General features: G+C 39.3%; 1 protein-coding gene across 1 annotated transcript in view; it reads right to left on the bottom strand.

The window, feature by feature from the left end:
- The window catches only part of LOC135220545 (uncharacterized), a gene marked incomplete in the record, with an annotated part of 111,599 nt that overhangs the window by 32,472 nt on the left and 55,308 nt on the right, over positions 1 to 23,819 (bottom strand). The window contains 4 exon segments of the mRNA XM_064257735.1: positions 13,168 to 13,287; positions 20,504 to 20,665; positions 21,126 to 22,970; positions 22,972 to 23,060. Of these exon segments, the coding sequence (XP_064113805.1) occupies positions 13,168 to 13,287; positions 20,504 to 20,665; positions 21,126 to 22,970; positions 22,972 to 23,060 (2,216 nt within the window).

Here is a 23,819-nt window from a genome sequence, read left to right as displayed (position 1 = left end):
GTTTATATGTCATATTTGCTATGGTTCGGTGTCTACGATAACACGTAAGTGATGTTCTCGTGACTCGGTGTAACAGTGTGAGCTCTTCAGACCACCACGGGTCTGGGCGTCGCCTAAAAAGACCTGTATTTTTTGTTATAGAATGTATACCTGCTGTATGGAATGTCCCATTTAATAAATCGATTGCATCATCTGCTGTTGGGAAGTCATTTGCATCACTTTCTATTTCGCTTAACTCTTTAAAATTTGTTCCAATCTGATTTTTCCGTATTCCACCGTGGAGATCTTTGAACTGGTGGGTCACCATTGGAATATATTATGGGAGCATGGTCACTGCTTTGCCAGTCATCATTCGTCTTCCATCTGAAATCTATCGTGCAACTGGAACTAGATATTGCAATGTAAGGTCTAAGCATGAGACTGTACCTGTCTGGATATGATAATAAGTGGGTTCTCCAGTATCTAGTCCTAAATCTTCATTTTCTATCATGGAGGCTATAATATTCCCCTTTTGATTTTATGTCACATCTCCCCATAAAAGCTGCCATTTAAGTCTCCCATGAGAAGAAATGGCCGCTGAAGCTGATGAAGTAAACACATTAGCTCTTCTCAAATGATGGGACTGTTTGGTGGAAGATAAAGGGAGCAGAGTGCGTATTTTCGTCAGGTGAATCTGGACTGCAACAGCCTGTAAAGGTATATTTAGTGGGATTGAAAAATGAGGAAGATCCCTGCAAACATATATGAGGCAACCTCCATGTTTTCCCACTTCCAAATGATACTGTGTTCTATATGATACATATATAGTAATCTCTTGGGCAAGGTGTGTGGACATCAAGCATTGTTTCTTGTATACATACAGCAATAGGGGAGTATTCATAGAGTAAGACTAAGTTCCTCATATTTTGAACAAAGTCCCTGACAATTCCATTGTAAAATTGAAGAGTCGTCGTCTGTTTTGGAGGGTAGTCCTCTATTCAAGGTTATTTTTGAATGCTTAGTGGATAGGAAGCTTTGCTTGTAAGCTTTGGATAAAGTGTGTTTTCCTTCACCAGCTTGCTCGTTGAATTTGATTTTATCCTTTGGTGGAGTTAATGGAGGAGAGGATGAGGGTGCTCTTACTCTCTTCATTTGTTTTTTTTTTCCTCTACGTAATTCCATTAAATCAGGCAGAGATTCTGCCAGAGATAATACAAAAGGAGTAGAGGGAGGTTTGAGAGAGATATCCAGTTTATTACATAGAATGTTTTCAATATCTGTCTTGGTCATTTGTGCTCTAACCTTACTAGGCTGGGCACTTGGCCCATTATGTCGGGCCAAATGACTAAAGCATCCTTCATTGAGGATGAGGAAGGATCAGCAGATTGGAGTGGAGCCCTAGTGGTGGAATGTTGGACCACAGGGGCAGAGGCATCCTTCACTGAGGATGAGGAAGGAGTAACAGACTGAAGTGGAGCCCTTGTGGTATTAAGAGCTTTAGAATAACTCTTGGCTATTCCCAAGAGTCGTTTTGCATGTCCAATACCGATATGCTCTGAATATGCTTTATTAATTGCTGCTGATGGTGATGGTTATGGGTCGAGGCAATGCCTTTACAACGGCGCCTCTTAATGAGCTATTTTAAGTTGTTGAGCTTTTTTATTCTTTTTTTCCTCTTTTTCCACAGCTGCTGTTTCAAGTTTAAATTCTTCACATTTTATCAACTGATTTGTGGTCTAGCTGACAATTAATAAATTTAGGTATATCTGAACATGGGCCATGTACTAGGGCAGAGCAATTATCACACAATATTTTTACAAACTTTTGATGGATGTCCAAATTTAAAACAATTAAAACACTGTAATGCTTTTGGACGAAAAGGTCTAACTCGCACTTTCATTTTCTGTCATTATACGAGATGGTACATTACTGTCTTCAAAAGTAAAAATCATCATATTGCCATTTGGGACCTTTTCCACTTTCCACACAGTTGGTGGACACATCTAAAATTTCTGCTTCGGTAAACTCGTACAAGTCTATCGAAAAGACCTCTTCCATAGCTAAAATTTAGGCAAGGACTAATTTTCTCTATTACCGTATATACTCGCATATTATGCGACTTTTGAAACCTAATTTTGAAGCTAATTTTAAAGGGGTCGCATCATACACGCGGTATAAAATTAGCGTACCGTCTATGCTTTCCCAAATCGGCAGATCGCGATAGTTACTACCGGAGGAAAACAGTAGATCTTTTAAAAAGTTATGTTTTACTTGTACTTCACTATATCCGATAATATTGTATGCATTCTCATATTACTATTGTATTTTAAAATACAAAAGAGCGATCGTGCGCCATTCGCATTATTTTGTTTATACAACATGTTTAACTGTTCTAGACTAACCATCTATAATTTCCAAATCAGTTAAGGCACAACACCGAAGGATTTTTTACTTTTTGTTTTACTCAGTAAAAGAAACATTTGTTACTTGAACTATTATTTTCCTTTTAGGATACGCAGGTGTGAACATTTATTAAAGTAAAAAAAAAAATTGCATAAAATTAATAAACTAAAATCCTCCAAAGTCGCTCTCCGTGTCCGTATCATCAAATACTGCTCTGAATTCTTTGCCATCAAGGCAGTCATCATATTAGTCATCTTCCAGATCTTTGATCATTTCATCCTCATCTCCTGCATCTTCGTATAGGACATCGTCAATTCATATGGAAGGTATAGTCTTGTCACCGTGCGAGCTCTCTGGAGTGGCTTTTAAAGATCTGCCCTTATGCTAATTTTACAAAAACAACAACTGCCCGTGTGTGACAGACCTTTGAATGTCCTTGAGACAAACCCCGAGGCTATAATTATAAGATTATAAGGGGTAGGGTCCTTCACAGTACTTAATCTCCTTCCTATTCGGCCTCTCTCTCTCTCTCTCTCTCTCTCTCTCTCCTAAATCTTACAGCTGTCCGAGCGAGAGCTTTTTTTATGGGACAACATAGACCCGCATTTCGCATTTTCCATACCTATTTATTTCGTATACGATTGCCCTTTCTCGGCTGTGAAGTTGATGTCTATCTATGGCTGTGAGATGACCAGGAATAACTTGTAAGTCGGTGTCAAAGTCACTCCACTCTTCAGTCAGGCCAAAACTTTGCCATATCGCATTCAGGCAATATTCAGTCATTGTTTCCTATCTATTATTTTCTCAGAGAGAGAGAGAGAGAGAGAGAGAGAGAGAGAGAGAGAGAGAGAGAGAGGAGAGAGAGAGAGAGAGAGAGAGAGAGAGAGAGTCTGTCTGTATACGATTGTTTATTTTCTCACTCGTCAACTTACTGTTATGCTTTATTTCATATTTCCTTGCTCACCAATTTATTCTATACCTACAATATTAAGAAATCAAGATATGTGTAGAAGGGAGAAATGCCTCGCCAGACCTGTACAAGTCAGTATGGATTTAAACGCACGTGGAACTGGGTTTAAAATTTCGCAACAGCACCAAAATGAGATGCCTGTGATAGAATATCTGACTCAGTTTCTTGTTATTGCATAAAAAAACTTTATCAATCGTGAACCTACGTAATTTATTTAGAATTCTGCGCAACGGAAAATTTAATATTTGATATCTGTAATGGGAGAAATGGTTTTATCTCTGTTGTTGTTATAAATTTGGCAGATATGCGATCAAACACGTGGGTGGACCAAAACAGCCCAGCCAGCCCGAGAGCTCCGCTCATTTTGTAAATCTATTGTTTGGCGTGCTAGGCTTACCCGATTCATTTGGTGTGCGCTACTCAAATAAATTTCGCATTTTTTCTTACTAATCCCAAGAGTTGACCATGGAAAATCCCAAGATTAACCAAAAATCCCAAGATAATAAAATAATGACATATGCCAAGCTTTGGAGTCCTAAATATTTACTCTGTCTATCAGGAAGATACTGATAAATTGAATTGACGGTATCTTTCCTGAGAGAGAGAGAGAGAGAGAGAGAGAGAGAGACGAGAGAGAGAGAGAGAGAGAGAGGAGAGAGAGAGAGAGAGAGAGAGAGAAGAGAGAGAGAGTATTCATGTAATCAGTAAAATACACTAATAAAAACAAAAACTACGTACTGTATGCAAAGCACACACATCATCGTTAGCTTCCCGTGTGTTACGTGTAAACGTTCATTCATAACTAACACCTGATTGGCTGGTTGGTAGCCATGGAGATCTGTTATCCAATGACTGCCCTCTGCTTCTGTTCTATTTATAGACATATGCTGTGGATGACACTAGGTTTGAACGTTACCATGTTCGTGATTTTCTGACTGCTGACGGCAAAAATTACTCGATAATTTTCTTTATATAATTATTTCTTCGTGAAAACAATAATATAAATATGATCATTTTAACTTTAATGTATAGTGGTATGAAAAATACCAGTGTGTCGTAGCGATGCGTCATCAATATAGTGGTATGAAAATACCGCATGGTGTTGTAGCGATACGTAATCACAAAGTACAAATCCTTTTCCCGGACCATCCTCAAAATTTTACGACTCTTATATAGTCATACTTATTGTTGAAATTCACAAGTTGAACTGCAAAACATTAGATTTTGATTGTTATGTACCTACATATATTTTTTGTGTTTTACGGAATGTTTGTTTTGAAAATAATAGCTATTAGTGAACATATGATATTAATTGTCCCACTATTTTATTATAGGTGATCTTAATTATCTCACATTTATGTAACAGTATTATATTAATATTTATTTAAATAAACAGTAATTAATAAATAACAATAATGAAAAACTTAAAAGGGAAAAATTTCTTTTTCTGCAGTAGTGATGTTTGTTTGATTATGCATCTGACCTCACATTTCCGAAATTGAAAAATTCCAAAAACCGAAACATCGGAATGTGTGTACACTACACTTTTTTAAACACGCACACAATGTCTACACATTTACTGATACCCGTTGGTGAAAGACTCAAATTACAGTATTTATTTCTGAGAGAGAGAGAGAGAGAATGATTTAGGACTCCAAGGCGTGATATTTTTACAATTATTTTATTATCTTGGTATTCTTTTTTAATCTTGAGATCTTCTATTCAATTCTCAAGATTAGTAAGAAAATTACCGTAACTTCACTAGCAGCAGCACACATCTGAACGACTCGGCCATTAGCACGCTAAACCACCAACCTTATGAACTGACCTCGGAAAAGGAACTCGCATGATACATGAGATACATGACAAATCCACTGTTTATTGGTGAAAATTTTGGGGTCGCATGATATGCGAGATCGCACGTTACTCGAGTATATACGGTATATCATGGTTTTCAACTTTCATCATTGTTAGCATCTGTCACTGAGTTTTAGATTTGGCATGAATTAGCACAGCACTTACCAAATCTAGTAATATCACCACTCATTACTCATTATGCCACCTACTTTTTGCTGAAGGTACCTACTAAACTTGTAATAGTTGAAATTCTCCTCCTTGGCTTTTACTGCCAGCCATTTAGGAGGTTGGGGGACTCTTATTTTGCCAATGGTGCTACTATTGGAGTAGACTGGATTCCATTCTGCAGGTTTATAAATGCTTTATCCGTTAAGGCTCCTTTAACTAATGAGTTATAAACTTTCAAAGTATCAAAACTACAGGTTGCTTTAAAAGCATCTTCATGTTTATCAAATGTTACCCAAGCTTCCCATTTTCCTTCTGTGTCATGAAAGTTCATACAAATCTCAGCTATACTGCCAAACATGTTCAAAGATGTCTGGATATCCTCGTAGTTACACTGAAGTGGAATATTTTTCATATGTATAACTTTCAAATGCTTCACGCTACTATTATTGGCATCTGGATGGTTTAAGAATGGTCTTTGAGTTAGAAGTTGTCAACAGTACCATTGAGTTCAGTTTCCCAGGGGACGTAGGTATGTAGTCCGGATCCATATTTGGTTTACAAAAAGGATGGTCTTTGTTTGAGCTAGAAGTCGTCAACGGTGTCAGCGAGTCCAGTTTTCCAGGGGACGTAGGCACGTAGTCTGGATCCAAATTTGGTTTAAAAAAAGAAAAAAGAAAACTCACATCCACACTTGCACACACATGCTCTTGCATACACATATATGCGTGTGTACATACATGCATATATATACTCATGCACACAGCTGTACATTCAAACAAGTATTACTACTTGGTTATATCAAGAAAGTATCGTGAGTCACTTAGGTATTCACATTCTCCACCAATGGCACTAGTGAGAGTTGACTCCCAATGGTGCACCCCATACCCTATTCTTTCAGGATAGCACCAATAAGTTTGCGGTGGCCCAGGTATAAGCCAATCCGACTGCTGGGAGTTCTGATCCCACTAATGGGAATCCACTCCCCACCCCAAAACATATTGGTGCCCTTCCGGACAAAAGCCAGGAGTCCCATTCCCAAAAAACCAGTGCCCCCTGGATTCCGATGGGCCAATTCCTGGAAATTCTGCCCTCAAGATAGCGATGGGAAAATCCCATTACTAACTCTCCGGTCAAAACCATATCAGGTGGTGACTCAACCACCACAACTCCCACTATTAACCCTCTTACGCCGAAGCCCTAAAAATCAAAACCTCTCCCATATGCCGGCGCCGGTTTGGAGTGAGAGCGGAAGCGGAAAAAATAATTTTTTCAAATAATCACAGCGCGCTTAGTTTTGAAGATTAAGAGTTCATTTTTGGCTCATTTTTTTGTCATTGCCTGAAGTTTAGTATGCAATCATCAGAAATGAAAAATAATATCATTATCATATGTAAATAATGCGATATATGGTAGCAAAAAAAAAATTCATACATAATTGTATTCAAATCACGCTGTGCAAAAAACGGTCAAAGCTAACGAGTTACTTTTTTTTCGTTGTATTGTACGCTAAATTGCAATCAATTTGATATATAATACATTGTAAAACAATAAAAGCAACACCGGAAAAATATTATCACAAAATGATGTACGAATTCGTAATGCGCGGACATAAAAAAAATTTTATTTTCAAAAATTCACCGTAAATCTAAATATTGTTCTAGAGACTTCCAATTTCTTTCAAAATTAAGAAAAATAATTGATTACTATGATACTGTAAGAGTTTTAGATTAGAATTGCAGATTTCGACCATTTCGGACGAGTTAAATTTGACCGAATGTCGAAATTTTTATATATATATTTTTTATATGCACATATTTCGGAGATGGAAAAAGCTACAACCTTCAATTATTTTTTGTTGTATTCTTCATGAATTTGCGCACATTTTGATATATGAAACTCTATAAAATGGCAAATATGAAAAGGAGCAAATATTAGGATAATGCGATGTACGTATTTCGGAGACTTGCGGCCGCGAATCGGCGCGAGGAGTGAAGTTAAATATATTTTTCAAAAATTCACCATAAATCTAAATATTGTTCTAGAGACTTCAAATTTGTTTCAAAATGAAGAAAAATGACTGAATATTACTTGGCCGTAAGAGTTTTAGCTTACAATTGCGTTTTTCAACTATTTCGGTAGAGTCAAATTTGACCGAACGTGGTTTTTTTTCTATTTATCGTGATTTATATGCAAATATTTCAAAAAAGAGAAAAGCTACAACCTTCAATCATTTTTAGTTGTATTCTACATGAAATTGCGCACATATTCATATATAAAACTTTATGTAACAGCTAATTTTAAATGACATGCAAAACATTTCTTTGAAAATCGCACAAAAAAATTCGGATTTTTTCGAAGAGTTACCGCGCGGACGTAAGGAAAATGTTTTTTTTTTTCATAAATTCACCATAAATCGAAATATTGTGCTAGAGACTTCCAAGTCATTGCAAAATGAAGGTAAATGATTGAATATTACTAGAATATAAGAGTTTTAGCTTACAATTGCGTTTTTCGACCATTTCAGTAGAGTCAAAGTTGACAAAGTTGAAATTTTTGCATTTAACGTTATTTATATGAAAATATTTCTAAACTGATAAAAGCTACAACCATGGGTTGTTTTTTGTTGTATTGTGCATGAAATTTCGCACATTTCCATATATAAAACTTTATGTAACGGCAAATTTAAAAGGGTGCAAACATTAGGACAATCGCACAAAAAAATTTATCGGAAGAGTTATCGCACGAACGTAAGGAAAAGTTTTTTCATAAATTCACCATAAATCGAAATATTGTGCTAGAGACGTTCAATTTGTTGCAAAATGAAGGCAACTGATTGAATATTACTATAATATAAGAGTTTTAGCTTACAATTGCGTTTCTCGACCATTTCGGTAGAGTCAAAGTTGACCGAAGGTTGAAATTTTTGCACTTATCGTTATTTATATGAAAATATTTCAAAACTGATAAAAGCTACAATCACGAGTATTTTTTGTTGTATTTTACATGAAATTGCGCACATTTTCATACATAATACTTCATGTAAAGGATAATTTAAATGTTGCAAAAATTATGTCAAAGTGACGAAGTAATTTTTGAGATGTGTCACTGATACTTTTTAGTGCGATAAGAAAGAAATTCGCGCTTGCGCGCCTGCGTAGCAATTGTAAACAAAACAACGCCTTGATCCGTGAACTCCCAGCATCCCCCAAGGCGCGTGATTCAAAAGTTTTCGGCTGGTAGGCCTATAAGTATTTTTCCGCGAATTTTTAAAAACCTTTTTTGAGCCGACGTATGATACGTCCATTCGGCATACGGGAGACATTTTGACTCGACGTTTAATACGTCCATTCGGCGTAAGAGGGTTAACTTCAAATGCAAACCCTTCCTAACCCACGATCCCTGCTCAGACTCTCCTTGGTAGTTAAATGAGACGAAAGTGGAAATGTCCACACCAGTTATTGCCAAAAGTTTGTAGGCATTTTGTCAGGATCTGATCCAGCCTTCACACCACATGAAGGAACCTACTCAAGGGGTGGATGACAAAGAGTGATCCCCAATCTTGACAACAGACTTCTTCCTCCGAAGGAAAACCATCCAATTCTCCAAGTGGCCGCAAAAAGGGGATAGTGCAGGATTCCCTTGTGTTGACGAAGATGCACGGGGAGACTATCATCGGGCATCCAACAGTTGGCGTCAGGTAAGGCACGGAAAGCACCTAACGAGCTGGCACAAGGGGGGTGTGGCGCCTCAGAGGGAGCAGACTGCCTGGACGGAGACTGATTTTTAACAAAAAAAAAAAAAAAAAAAAAAAAAAAAAAAAAAAAAACAAAAAAAAAAAAAAAAAAAAAAAAAAAAATAAAAAAATAAAAAAATAAATAAATAAATAAATAAATAAATAAATAAATAAAATACTGTTACCAGAGAGATCCGAGTACCTAGGCGCCAACACATGGTGGTCATCAGGAAAATCGGTACTATCCTGAGTAGCTCTGAATATACTGATGCAGGAGCAGAGTCCTCATCCACTTCCTCTTTATTCGACGACAAGTCAGTATGTCCACCTTTAAGAGTGGTAGCCTTTTTAAGAAAAACCCATCAGAAGGAGAAGACACAGTTAGCGCCAAGCGCTTTACTCTGGTGCTGAGCAATTCCCTTTAGTGGGGGGGGGGGGTGTATCTGTGAAGGCAAGCGAGTCAACATACCTGGCGGCGAACGGCTGGGAGAGGACTGGCCATTGGAAGCAAGAGGCCGCTTGCAATGCTTTGAACATCTAGGCGCTAGCACAGGATGTTCAATGCTAATTATTACATACATGTAACATTCTTGCCGGGAGATGACTCCCCTGAATCCAACGAATACGGAGCACCACTCACTAAGAAAAAACTCCAGCAGCGTTCAGTCAAAGCCTCTAAACGCACACCAGGTTCGACCAAGGCCAACCCCCTTGGACTCCCTTTGACTGCCAGTATGTCTTCTCCCCGGTGTGGAAGAGCAGGACAGCGACTTTAGGTCTAGGAGATCAAAGGGGCCAGATAGTCACCTCCTCCACCACAAATCCAGTAAGATGCCTTTCCAGTGGCTGTCTTTCGATACCTAGGATGACAACAGGCTCGACTGAGGGGGGGGAGACTGCCCATATGCAAAATCCCTGACATCCCTTAGACCTCCAGTATGTCTTCTCTTGGGTGCAGAAGAGCGGGACAGTGACCTTCGTCTAGGATCATCGAGGGATGAGTAGCCAACTCCTCCACTGCACAACACTTCACTGTTACACATAAATTCATGCTAATCGAAATAAAAGGCTAGAAAATGAATGAGATAGGGGGACTAGTAGGAGGAGAGAATTGGCGTTAGGCATGGGAGGCAGTAGGCGACAGGCTGGCGCCTCTGGTAATCTTGGTTACTGATTACTTACATGAAAATAATTGATTACTAACTACATACTTTATATTATCTTAATTAATAAGTAATTCTGGCACCTAGGCCTCAAAATATTTGTAAAATGTATGAATAACATTAGCATTTCATATTTTTAGACAATTATGTATTTTAAAATTTACATGTATATAGTATTCTAAAATAAAAGAATTTTATATCAACAAGCAGTTTTCGTATTAAAGTACGTAAAGCCAACCCTAATACGTATTATAAAACACTGCTTTTATTCTCTAATCAGTGATAAAAGAATAAAACAAATATCACTTACAAATATATGAAATAGCATTTCATATATTCAGACATGTATGTATTTTAAAATAAAGTAATTGTACGTTTAACTTCTAAAATAAAAATTTCATATCAGCAAGTGGTTTCCATATTGAAGTATCAAAGCAAATCCGACTCTAATATTGTAAAACACTCTGCTTTTATTCTCTAATTAGTGAAAAAGAATTAAACAAATTTAATTTACAAATAACTGATTACTCAAAAAGAAATCATCACTAGAATTATCAGGAATTCAAAGTAATCGAATCCAGTAACCGATTACATGGCCCACTAGTGGACTTTAGTGGCCTGCACTGCAGCTTCTATGCGAGCTGGAGGTTAGAAGATAATATGTGGAACGTTCACGATTGCGCGAGACCAGGAAAATATCTCTGTACGCCAAGGCCATACAAGACTTCACTGTAACATTCTAAAGTACTGTCGAAACAAGAACCAGTACGTAGTCGATACTCAACTGATGAGAATGTTTCTGCCTAAAGGACACAGCATCAAACAATTACACAATTCTCTCCTTACTACATATCAACCATCACACTTTCCAGTTCTCTGCAAAAGAATGTGATGAGCAGGATCAATGAACAAAACAAAATGTTTTAGCCTAATTACAAACTTTGGCCTAAAAATGTCTTAACACTCATAAATTACTTCATAGTCTGCTTGTTGAATAAGCTATAGACAATAAACAAAATTCTGAAAGCAAGGTTTGTCCTAATGGAATGATGCAACATTCCAGAATTACTTCTCATTCCAGAATTACTTCTAAGGAAATTATTACTAGTCGACCTGCATGAAGCCTAAGCCAGGTTAGCAAATCAAAACTGCAACAAAAGTTTTGGCCAAAATGGATGGTGTACCATTCAAGAATTACTTTTATGGTAATTATTTACTGGTGGCTTGCTAATAGCCTATGGCCGGTAAACAAAATCTTAAAAGGAAAAGTTTGGCCTAAAGGAATGATGTAACATCAGGAATTATTTTAAGGCAATTATTAACCTACAAGTGTGTAGTGTAAGACTGGTAAGTGAAACATACATGTATATGCAAAAGTTTTGGCCTAAAGGGATGGTGTAATTTGAAAATTACGTTAACCCTTAATGGACAGATTGCTCCTCGGGAGTAGTAATAACAGGTTTGGGATGGTGAACGGATTGATCCTGTATATAAACAATATTAAGCAGCCATCGATTTGGAAAGAATCGGGCAGGAAAGAAGTACCAACACTTCTACATAAATTCACTAATGGCAACTTTTACACTGGCTAAAACCAGAATCAGGCATCTCAGGACTTCAGTTCTGCTTTTACTTTCAAGGGGAATGTATCACATCTCTGTCTCACATGACATCTTTTTGTAAATTTGCTCATAAATACTCAAAAGGGCTTTCTGTTGGTTTTTGTTCTTGTCTTTTACAATAGTACGTATGTCATTTGTAAATTAATTTTGCATAAAAATAGTTAATGAATCTATGTTCTCAGTAAATTTATGTAAATATTTTTCAACAAATATGCTAAGAATTTGTTACTTATTTTATTTCTTATCTTACGATTGTCTTATAAAAAGAGGCCCCACAAGGGGTTGTGTAAATAGCCATTTTCAACATCTCCTGGAAGGTAGGGAAAATTTTTTTAGAATTTTTTTCTTTCACCATGTGCATTTGCATATCTTCCTCTTTCCATTGATGTGTTTTTTCGTAAATTGGCCAATCTCACAGTTTACCCAGACTGAGGAGCTGCATATCAATAAATTTACCCATCCAGTAAAGTGAAGGTAATTATTACTGTCAGCTTGTGAATAACCTATGCCTGGTGAACAATCATTAATGCAAAAGAATTTGTTCTAATTAAATGGAGTTACATTTAAGAACTACCTTTGAGTCAATTATTAACTGGCAACTTACTTGTAGCTTAAGCCCTTAAGCAAATCATAAAAGCAAAAGTTTTGACCTATAAGGATGGTTTAATATCCGAGAATTATTTTTGAGACAAAACTATTCCTGTCTTGATTATAATCTGAATTAAAATAAAAACAAAAGAAGAGACTCATCCTGCTCTAAGGCTATGAAATATGTTCCGGAGGATGTGTAACACAACCTAAATTTGGTGATACAACCGGAAAATAAGAACAAGCTGCTGTAAGCACTTTGTGTTTAGCTGAGCACAGCAGAAAACAGAATGAGGTAATTAGCCAAGTTGTTCCTAATATTGCCATTTGGGGGCAGTTCTGTATACCTACAATGAGCAATCAAAGCACTACCAGCAAAATTTTAATTTAGGTTGCCATATGTTGAAAACTATAAGCTATGTAACTACTGGGTATGTCACATAAGCCATATGTTGAAAACTATAAGCTATGTAATTACTGGGTATGTCACATATGCAAAAATGACAGATCATTGACTAAAACAAACACTTTTCTGTTCAGAGGAGTTTTGCCTAGCATTACTACTTTGCCCCATCCAAGTTGGTATAAAGAGTTTTCTTGATTAAGTACCTATTGTTTTAAAAGTACTTTGCGAGCTTAACCGTTTATGCCTTCATATTCTATAATCTTATCATTAATACTTACCTTACTTGCATCAAATGCTTCATCTATTCTCTCTTCTGGAATTTCCATTTCATGTGCCCATGCTTTAAATGATGTCCACCTCACATCTCCACAAGCTGCATAACTTCGCAGGTTCTTTACCTGGAACACCCAATATTTAGGGACTGTTACGAACAAGTTCTCTCTGCAATTAAGTCACCTACTACTTTTTTGTACTCAGAAGTTAAGTCAAACTAACAACCATGAACCTAAGTTGTAATATATTTAACAGCAATAGATTCTGGGAGATATTCAATTGGTAAATTTTTAAGGCAATGACTACTTTTAGCAGTACTACACATATATCCCAGTAAGGGGGGCATTTCTTACAGTTTGACTTACAGTGCTTTCCGCCTTGCAGTATTTATCATTTCCAGTTGGCATACCAATCATTCATACACACTGCGCTATGACATCACAAATGCGTGAGGCAGAGCCTTTCGTCTTAGCTAATGGCTGAGCAGGAAATCATTCTCTCACATTCCTCATTGAAGTAATAATGGAATGTAAGTTACATTAATGTAACTTATATTCCATTATTACTTCATTTATTTTAAATGTAACTTAATATTCCATTATAGATTGCCTGATGACCGAGAAATGTAAATCTCTGAAACTAGTTGCAACTAATAAAGATGCTCTTCATTCAAGCCCTGGTTTTTCATATTCATTATTCGTCTCTGATTTCCATGGAACTCTTCTATTGCTGATAGACAAGAGGTGTAGATAGATAGATAGATGGACTGTACTCATTGGATTGTGCACAAATTCATAAAAAGGTTTTTCTGAAATTATTTATGAAGTAAAGAACTTTCCGTTTTAATCAAACATGAACACTTTCTTTCAGTTTATAATATTGCTGTTTTTATTCTTCAACCATACTGCAAAGACATAAGATCATTTATTTTCAGTGAAATGAAAATCAGTTTCAAATAATTAAAAATAATTTTACACCCAGGCAAAAAAAAAAAATTACCTCCAACTTTTTGTCTGGTAAACCAGAACTATCAGTTTATACAGATGAGATCTGGAGAGCCAGCAATCTACCCACCCCCATCATGGGATCTCCAGAGGTAATATTAAAAACTTATTTTCTGGGCTCAGCCTGTGTCGCTCTGTGAAATAGGTTCCTTTGATACTATTTCTAGGTATAAATATTGCTATTCATACCAGAGAAAAAGAGAAATGTTAGTGCCACGGTAAATGGCTCGCTCACCTTGTAATAAAAGGTGTCGGTATATATAAAGAGCAAGTGAATACCACTACCAGAGGTACCCTGCCATTTAGCTTCTTCCTCCGCCAAAACCCCATCAACAGAGGAGCCAAACTATAGCCCCGCTACCCTCTACTATTACAGTGAGCGCCTCTTGACGTCATTCCTTCTGATAGCGTCACCACCATTACACGCGTCTTGCTTGTGCTCTGTGTTTTTGGGCTGACTTTGGATTTATCTTCTGCTTTTACGATGGATCAAGCTTCCCATTTTATTATGTTTAGGAGGAGATTAGGTAGCATGAGCTTCATGGTTCCCGCGCCGACCTCTCTCTCCCGGACCGCATGGCGGCTCCCTCACTCTTTGGTCTCCCATACCATCAGAGTTACCTTAGCAGTACTTTTTATTATTCCATAACTGTTTTGTGTTTTTCATGCAGTCAGCTTGAATTTATTCGGTCTAGCCTTTCACGGGGTCCCCTGACTCCGTCCACATTTTTCGGATCGTAGCCTAGCCTAGTCAGATCCTGATTTGTTAAGTCTCCCCCTTATGTTTGGACCTAGTCCCTTCATTTTATGTCCTGGCTCCTAGTCTCCTGCCCCCTTATTTGGTACACCATCCGACTAGCCGCCTTAGGGTTAGGCTAATACACCCGAGTCGCCAGACTTGCGATTAGCCTACCCCTCCCTCCTGGACATCCTTATCTTACGCTGTTTTAGTATCACCCCCCCCCCCCCCCCCGTGTTAGACTAGCTGATATTTTATTACTTTATTATTTTGTTATTTTATATTTATATGTATGCTTCTAAGGTTATTTATTGTTGTATGCTATATGCGACTTCAGGACCGCTTGGCCCCTTGCGGTCATTGGCCTTACAACCGCGCCTGTTCACGTTCACCGGCTGGGAAGGTTTCCAGTTGATCGCGTACAAGCCACCCCGTTGCTGACCTCTCCCTCCTCCCCCCTCCCCCTCCTCCCTCTCCCCTCCGCACCATGCCCACCCACCACGGTGGAGTGATGACTCGCTCGCTACGCAGCTAGCTATCCGAGTCCGCGTGAGAGGGGGAGTTCTCTCGGAGGTAGGTGGTGGTGGTGGATACACTCTGCGCACGGGGGGCCATACTCCGTCGCCTTGCTCGGGGCTTGGGGTCTCTCCCCCCTCCCTCCCTGCACCGTACTATGGTGAGCCACCAGGCAAGGGAGGTGGGACCACCTCCCCCCCCACCCCCGCATTCCCAACACCACCACCCCTAGTACTCCCTTCTCGTCCGCTCCGGCGGTCTCGCTCTGGCCAACACCGGACCTAACTCGAGAATGTTTAGTCATAGGCCTCGGCCTTAGGGTATCATCCACCATACGTGTATAGTTATTTTCCCATTATATATAGCATTACACACAACCTAGTTTGTTTATGTCTGGTATGTCACTCTATGGTTTTCTGTTCCACTGTCTCGCTTCTGCTCTTGCAGTGGCTTGCGGCATACTCCGGCCCCCGCCGGAGTTGATTCATATCTCTCCCCCTCTTATATACACGGAGCTATGCATAGCAGTGCAGCAGTTACCTTGACATAGTTACACTTGTCTGGTTCTCCGGAGCCACTCCGGCACTATGAACCTTATTTTCCATACGTGACTGCATGCATACATATATATATATATTCCTCTGGTTAGTAGGCTCCACTCCGGCGCCTACTACATTAGACTTATAGCATTAAGTTCTATAACCTCCCTGGAGGTTGTCATGATACTCGTGTATTCTTTGACTTACAGGTCATCTGTTGCCAGGAATTCGGCTGTAACGCAGTCTTGCAGGATCCCTGTGGCCATGAAGTCTGCCGCTCCCATGCCGGGTGCGCCGTGCGAGTCAATGACTACTTGGTGTGGCATCACGACAACTGCCACACTTGCTATGCCTTAGTCGAAGTAGCCTCTACTGGGTTAAGTCTCCATTATCAATGGCACCGAGTCCATTCGTTCGCTTATTATATTCACTTACGTGCATATTTTCGAATTTAATTGTTTTGATTCATACAATTCAATCGTCTTCTCTCTATGGCTAACTCTAACCCTTCTTACAGGTTTTGGAAGCGGAGAGAGTAGCAGCCTTAACATCCTTGAAGGCCTGGGTCGGAGGTTTCGGGAGGAATTCTCCCAAAGGCCGCCCGTACATCTTGGCCCAGGACATGGCTGACCTAGTCTTCCCCGGCGCGAAGAGGGGTTCGGTCGTGGACCCCCAAGTTGCCGCTCCGCTCATCGCCGACATCCAGGCTATGGTCTCGCTTCCAGCGGAAGGGGACCTGACGGAGGACATCGTAGAGGACGTGGCGGCCCTCAACTTAGACTTAGAGCCCATGACTGTAGATGTCATGGGCCCAGGTAAGGGTGTACTTGAGGCAGGTCATGTAGGGGTTCAAGGGCTTTCCTTGAGTCCTTCTCCTCCTATCCCTTCCACTTCCACTTCTTTCCGGGGTTTCACGGAGAAGCAGAGGTCGGTATGACCCAAAACTTCTTCCGTGATCCCCAAGGTCAAGTCCTCTACAGACTTTAAACCCAAGCCGAAGTTGCTGCCAAAGAAGTCAGCCCCTTCTTCTATCCAGAAGTCCCCGCTCACCATCCCGGGGCGGATAAACCTAAGGTTGTGTCTTCTTCGGCTCCGCGGTCCCCCAAGCATAGGCCTCGGAAGGAGAAAGCCCATCTTCTTCCTTCGACCCCGTAGCTTTCTCCACCAATATCTTGGAGAGGGTGGGAGACGTCATCGGGAACCTAGTCAACACTAGGTTTCAGATGTTCTCCCAGCTTTCTAACACGGTCGAGGCCTCGGGTCAGTCGATCAAATCCCTGTCGGAGAGGATGGCTGCCCTGGAAAATGCTATGACGGGCATTAGGGCCCCTCTCATTCCAGTCAGGTAGCAATACCTGCCGTCATGCCAGATTCGTCTAAGCTCCCGGACTTTGAGCCTAACAACCCATGGAGGACTGCGGCATACGCTCCGTTCGCGAACGGTATGCTCTCCATTGAAGGTATTGGGACTCGGAGGTTGGAAGACTGAGTGCTATCCCAAGAACCTTCAACCTCCATTCATGGGCTACGTCAGGTTAACTGACGCAGCCATGATGCGAGAGGATAAAGTCCCGAAGGAAACCGTCATCCTCCCTCAGGAACAGGCGCAGCAGGCGTGGCTAAGGAGTCTAGACGAATGGGAGTGTGAGAACACTCGCCTCACAACCTTCAAAAGCCCTTTCACCATTTTTACCACGGTGGAAGGCACTCCGCTCCCACTTACCTATAAGGTAGTGGAAGCTAAATACCAGGCAGCTCTTAAGGACGAGCCTATGCCTCAGCTCTGGGAGACGGAGCCGACCTCCCTTCTGATCCCCGGATCAGAAAACTACTTCGAGGGTGCAGCACCCACCTTCACAGTAGGGAAGCTGAAACCCGACTGCGCCACAACGCTTTCCAGTGAGAGGCTCTCCAGGCTGTCTGAATTACTAATTCAGACTGAGTTCGACACCCGGACCAGGCTCAGCAGGTCTCTCTCATCCTTGACGATGGTGGAGATGACGGCTCTTGTTTACGAACAAGAGCCGTTATTTAAGGTCATGGCAAAGTCGTTACAGCATACAATGCAGTGTGACTTCTATGACTTTGTCGTCGCAAGGAGGAACTGCATCGAGGATCCAGCAGGGCCACCAGCAGGGGCAGTCCACTGCATAAACAGGGGCGGATCCAAATCATGTCACCTGAATCATGTCCTGATAGTCATTTTTTCTCTGGCGGACAAGAACAATTGGCACTTGTCAGCCACCCACTTAGCAGGGGTAAGGAACGTGGTAGCAGACGCTCTGTCACGCTCCGCCCCTCTAGAATCAGAGTGGACTCTGGACGAGTCATTCAAATGGATCTGTCAGAAAATCTCGGGGCTTCAGGTGGATCTCTTTGCCACGGAGTCAAATCACAGGCTCCTTTGCTATGTGGCATCCAACCTGGGCCCTCTGGCTAATGCCAGAAACGCCATGGCAATAGATTGGAATGCATGGAAGAAGATCTACCTGTTTCCTCCGGTGAATCTCCTTCTGAAGGTCCTGAACAAACTAAGATCGTTCAAGGGCCGTGTGGCTCTAGTAGCTCCCAATTGGCCCAAGAGCAATTGGTTCTCACTACTTCTAGAGTTGGGACTCCGGCCCCTACAGATTCCCAATCCCAAACTGACCCAGTTAGTGCAAACAAAGACTGTGTCCGCTTCCTCAAGGATTCAGAAAGCCCTAACTTTATGGATTTCATGAAGTTTGCAGCTCGCAGGAACGCTAACATCGATCCCCAAAATATCGCATTTCTGGAATCAGATAAAAGGGAATCTACCTTACGTCAATATGACTCGGCTGTTAAGAAACTAGCTATGTTTCTTAGAAGCTCTAATACACGAATAATGACAAAAAATTTGGCCATTTCCTTCTTCAGATCATTGTTCGAGAAATGTCTTGCACCACTACCAAATCAGCTCTTAAAAAGATCTTCCAGTTTGGTTTTGGTATAGACCTAACAGATTCTTACTTTTCCTCTATACCAAAAGCTTGTGCTAGACTTAGACCCACAGAGAGACCTAAGTCAGTTTCTTGGTTCTTGAATGACGTTCTCAAGTTGGCCTCGGAAATAAATAATGAATCATGTGATTATATAACCCTCCTGAGAAAAACTATTTTTATTAAGTTTAGCATCAGGAGCAAGAATTTCAGAACTGTCAGCTTTTTCGAGAAAACCAGGTCACATTGAATTCCTCCCATCAGGAGAAGTACTTCTCTCTCCAGATCGTCAATTTTTGGCCAAAAATGAGGATCCACAAGAAAGATGGACCCCATGGAAAATCTTACCACTCCCCCAGGACAAGTCCCTATGTGCGGTTAAATCCTTAAGGGCTTACTTGGGTAGCACAACCTTGACAGACAACAAATTTTGTACTTTATTAAACAAGCCAACAAGGAATCCTTCCCACGGGCTCATGATGTTAGGGCAGTTGCCACATCTATCAATCATTTTCAACATATGAATTTTGACGATCTCAAGAAATATACAGGCTGGAAATCTTCGACATTCTTTAAGCGCCACTACTTAAAAGTCCTTGGAGGCCCTTAAATTCTCAGCAGTGGCAGCTGGAAACACAGTTTCCCCTGACACTGCTTAATATTCTTATTTATCTTTCACTGTAGCCTTCCCTTCTGCCTGCCTCACTGCACCCTTGCTTAGCTAGTTAGCCTCTAGTTTACATAATTGCCTTAGATGTTTTTGTTTTATGTTGTTACTTGCGCTAGGGCTCAGTTCCTTCGCTTGTTTGTATGATTATCAACTTAATTATCTCTGTTTCCTACATGTTTTACTTTTAAGTACCTTTATGTTTTTTTGGACTAGTACCTTTAAGTCTTTAAGCTAAGTAATTTTAAGTTGGTAAAATATACTTTACCTTTCACTTGTACCATTTTGTACTTTTAAGTTGTACATTATACTAATTAACCTTACTAGTGTTTGTTTTACCTGCTAATTTTAGTATTTTGTATTTTCTTCCAAGCTTGGTGGAGCTAATTCTCTGGCACTATTTTCACGGAGCGACACAGGCTGAGCCCAGAAAAGGGATTTTGACGAAGGAAAAATCTATTTCTGGGCGAGGGGCCTGTGTCGCCCAGCGAAATCCCACCCTGTATCTGTATTCCTCACCCTGCTTAACCCAAGCTTGGGTGCTATCTTCAGGAATGACGTCAGAGGCGCTCACTGTAGTAGTAGAGGGTAGCGGGGCTATAGTGCGGCTCCTCTGTTGATGGGGTTTTGGCGGGGGAAGAAGTCAAATGGCAGGGTACCTCTGGTAGTGGTATTCACTTGCTCTTTATATATACCGACACCTTTTATTACAAGGTGAGCAAGCCATTTACCTTGGCACTAACGTTTCTCTTTTTCTCTGGTATGAATAGCAATATTTATACCTAGAAGTAGTATCAAAGGAACCTATTTCACTGGGCGACACAGACCCCTCGCCCAGAAATAGATTTTTCCTTCGTCAAAATCCCTTTGTTATGCAAATTACTCCTGCCTTTCCAAAATGAATATTACAACATACCTGGTTAATGTCAACAGCAATTTTCAGTTCTGATGTAATCTTGTCAGTTAGTAATGAAACCTCCTTTGAAATGAAATGTTTGAGAGATGGGACCAAATCATCTAATGTGAAAAACTTCTCAAGAAGTCCACCTTCATTTGCTTGATAAGAATCAATAATTTCCTGGAAACAAAAGTTTTTTTTTAAATACAGAAAAGTAAACATTACAAATAACCTAAATGTGAAAATTAACCATGAAAGATCATTGTTTTTGAGTGGACTAAAAATAGCTTTCTTTGCATTAGACAATGTACATGACTGCTATATTTACAGGTATCTATGTATTCTCTAACCATTTTATATAAATATAAATATAACAATTTTCATAATATAACAATAAGTGAAGCTTCTGGTTTTCATTGAGCTATATCTCTGAAAATCTACATTATTTTACCTAATAAACTGAGCAAATATTATTGGATACGAAGTCCATCTAATCTATTGTTAGTGTGTTTAAATAAGTTAGGAGACTTACCAATAACAATAATATAAAAATATTGTGATTACTCTCTGAACTGACCATTCACAGCAAAGTGACCTGACCTAAAATTTTAATAATACTGTCATTTGTTGATGGCCTTACCTTACAATATCCTGACAGCCAAATCTTTCGTTTCTCCTTGTCAGTTAGGTCTGCACAAAAAAAGTCTGTGTAGGGAGAAGCTTCTGGTTCATCAACCTTGTAATTTGAAAGGCAACGGCCTATAAACTCAAAGAGCATAAGTTCAAGTAAAACAGCTCTTTCCTCCAAAGAAAATTTATCCTTGTTGAGATGCACAAAAAAACAAGGCTTAACCAATGATTCACATTTCAATGTTTTGCCATCAAATTCATCAATGCTTTCAGTCATTAGAGCCTGCTTTGGACAGCTGGTGAGAGCACCGACATAGCGAGATACAGAAGAGCGCCCCATGTAAAGATTAGCCGTAGCAACAATATTAAAAAGTCTATCTGCAGCAAACTGTGGTCGGTTCTCCTGAGGGAACATTCTTATAGTTTTCATCCAAGCACAAGCAAGAGCAGCTAAATGAGCATCAAAATCAATTATATGAGGGTTTTTCAAAATACAAAAAGTGGACATCATGGCATAAATTTTTGAGAGGACAAGAGGCTTCAAAATTTCAGCTGCTGCAGCAGGAACAATGGGAATGACTGCATTGAATCTTGTTAACTCATTATCTTGCTGAAGAATGACATCTTTGTCTTCCAATCCTAAACTTTTTATATCTATAGCTGCACTATGTTCAAGCACTTGCTGACAAACAATAGTGAAAGGATTGACTAAAATATTCTTGATAACTAGTGTCCAAGGATTAAACTGAGAAGCATCTCTTATTGGAGCATATACTGGTATTCCTGTCATAGTGAATGTCTTTAACAAATCAAACTTATTTTCTTCCAATATTAATCCAAAGTCTGGATCTTGAAGGTCACCTAAAGTAGATGTCATTAGAACTCTACAACAATCTTCTGGAGTTGGGGGTGGCAAATTTTGTATTTCTACCTTTAAATCTCCATATAACTTCTTAAATTCCTTTAAGTCGCCTTCAAACTCGTCCTGACCATGTCCTTTCAGTTTCAGATTTTTGGTATCATACTTCCGATTTGTAACAGTGCTTTTTAAAATGGTTTCAGCTAATTCTAACTCATTCTTAAACTTTCCTTCTACATCAATTATTGATTTGCTTTGATTCATAAGAGTTTGAAATGCTACTTGATCAGACTTCATTCTTTTTCTAATCAAGCGTGACTTAATGTCACAACCTTTAGGTAAACTTTGATCTATGATATTCGAATAATAACCAAATAGTGAATCCATTAGGTCAAATACTTCACGAGGTACATGAGCTTTCTTGCGATGCTGCTGGATAAGAACTGAATTCCATTGTCGGAAAGGCCCATCAAGTAGGTGGCGAGCTGTTATTGGCTTTGGAGAAGATATAATTGGCTTCAGGGTGTCCTCATTTATCCTGACAGAAATGGGTGGCAGTTCTTCAGGGGACTGCTCAAAATAAATCCATTCTCCCAAATGAACCAAGGTGGTTTTATCTAACCCTGGAAGAATATGACCTTCCACACTCAGATTTAATTTCACTAAGCCACTGCTCAACTCATCCCCTATAGCTATCATCTCATCAACAATATCATCAGACTTTTTAGCCCAGAATAATGTAGGAATGTTTGCATTACCATTATGCATATGAGACCTTATATCTACACTGTAATTTACTGGAAAATGAGGGCCAATTCCAAGCAAATAAACACTAACAGTTTTCCCATCAGGGGGTTTCATCAAAGCAATTTCAGTTTCAGGAGTAGGATCACCACTATTGTGTTCACCATCTGTGACAAAGAATATATTCACATAACTTTCTGAAGAATTATCCACTTCCTTTCTAACTGTGCACAACGCAGATGTTAAATCTGTTTCCTCCTCCTCCATTATCTTCTTTTTTAAGCTCGGTACCAACACGTAAAAAGGATACTTTACTTCCAAAAACAAAGATCTTAGTAGTGCCTGAAATGAAAAATTACAATAACTAAAAACAAAATTCCTAGTAATGCCTGAAATGAAAAATGACAATATCTTTCAACAAACAGTAAAGTAACACGTGTAACATTAACTATTACATAAAACATATGAATAATTTTAACATGTATCTATATTAAAAAAGTTAAGTTCTCAAAACATGAGTGAAGTCATCTACACTACAATGTACTCTACTTGAAAACTAATTCACATACATTCTTAAGAAATATACATATAATATTGAACAAATTTTGATCATACTATAACCGAGGGATCCATAGATTTGGTTGTACCTTAAGAGCAATATTCTGTATTTCTGTGTTTTTGAGACTAAATACTACTGTACTGTACCTATACAGTAGCACCTCGAGATACGAAATTATAATCCGTTCCGAGGCGCCTTTCGTATCATGAGGTTTTCGTATCTTGGACCACATTTTACATGTCAAATGGCTAATCCGTTCCAAGCCCTCCAAAAACACCCCAGTAAATTTCATAATAAAGCTAAATTGACCTATAAACAATGAAATACTACAACAATTTGGACCATTCAATACCTAAATTAATAAAAAAAAAAATGCAAAATATAGCCTGTAAATAAAGTGTATATTAGTGTACATGGTAACAAGAAATATACTGTACGTAAAATGTGGAAGCTTACCTTTCGAGTGAGGCTACGTACATACGTAACTATCCAAGGAAGATTGCTTCTGCTTACTTTTCACAATGTTCCTGTGTGAGCCTTTT

This window comes from Macrobrachium nipponense, chromosome 2, assembly GCF_015104395.2.
Source record: "Macrobrachium nipponense isolate FS-2020 chromosome 2, ASM1510439v2, whole genome shotgun sequence".
Taxonomy (NCBI): Eukaryota; Metazoa; Arthropoda; class Malacostraca; order Decapoda; family Palaemonidae; genus Macrobrachium; species Macrobrachium nipponense.
Note: the sequence above shows the minus strand (reverse complement) of the source record. Positions and strands in the feature narration are given on the sequence as shown.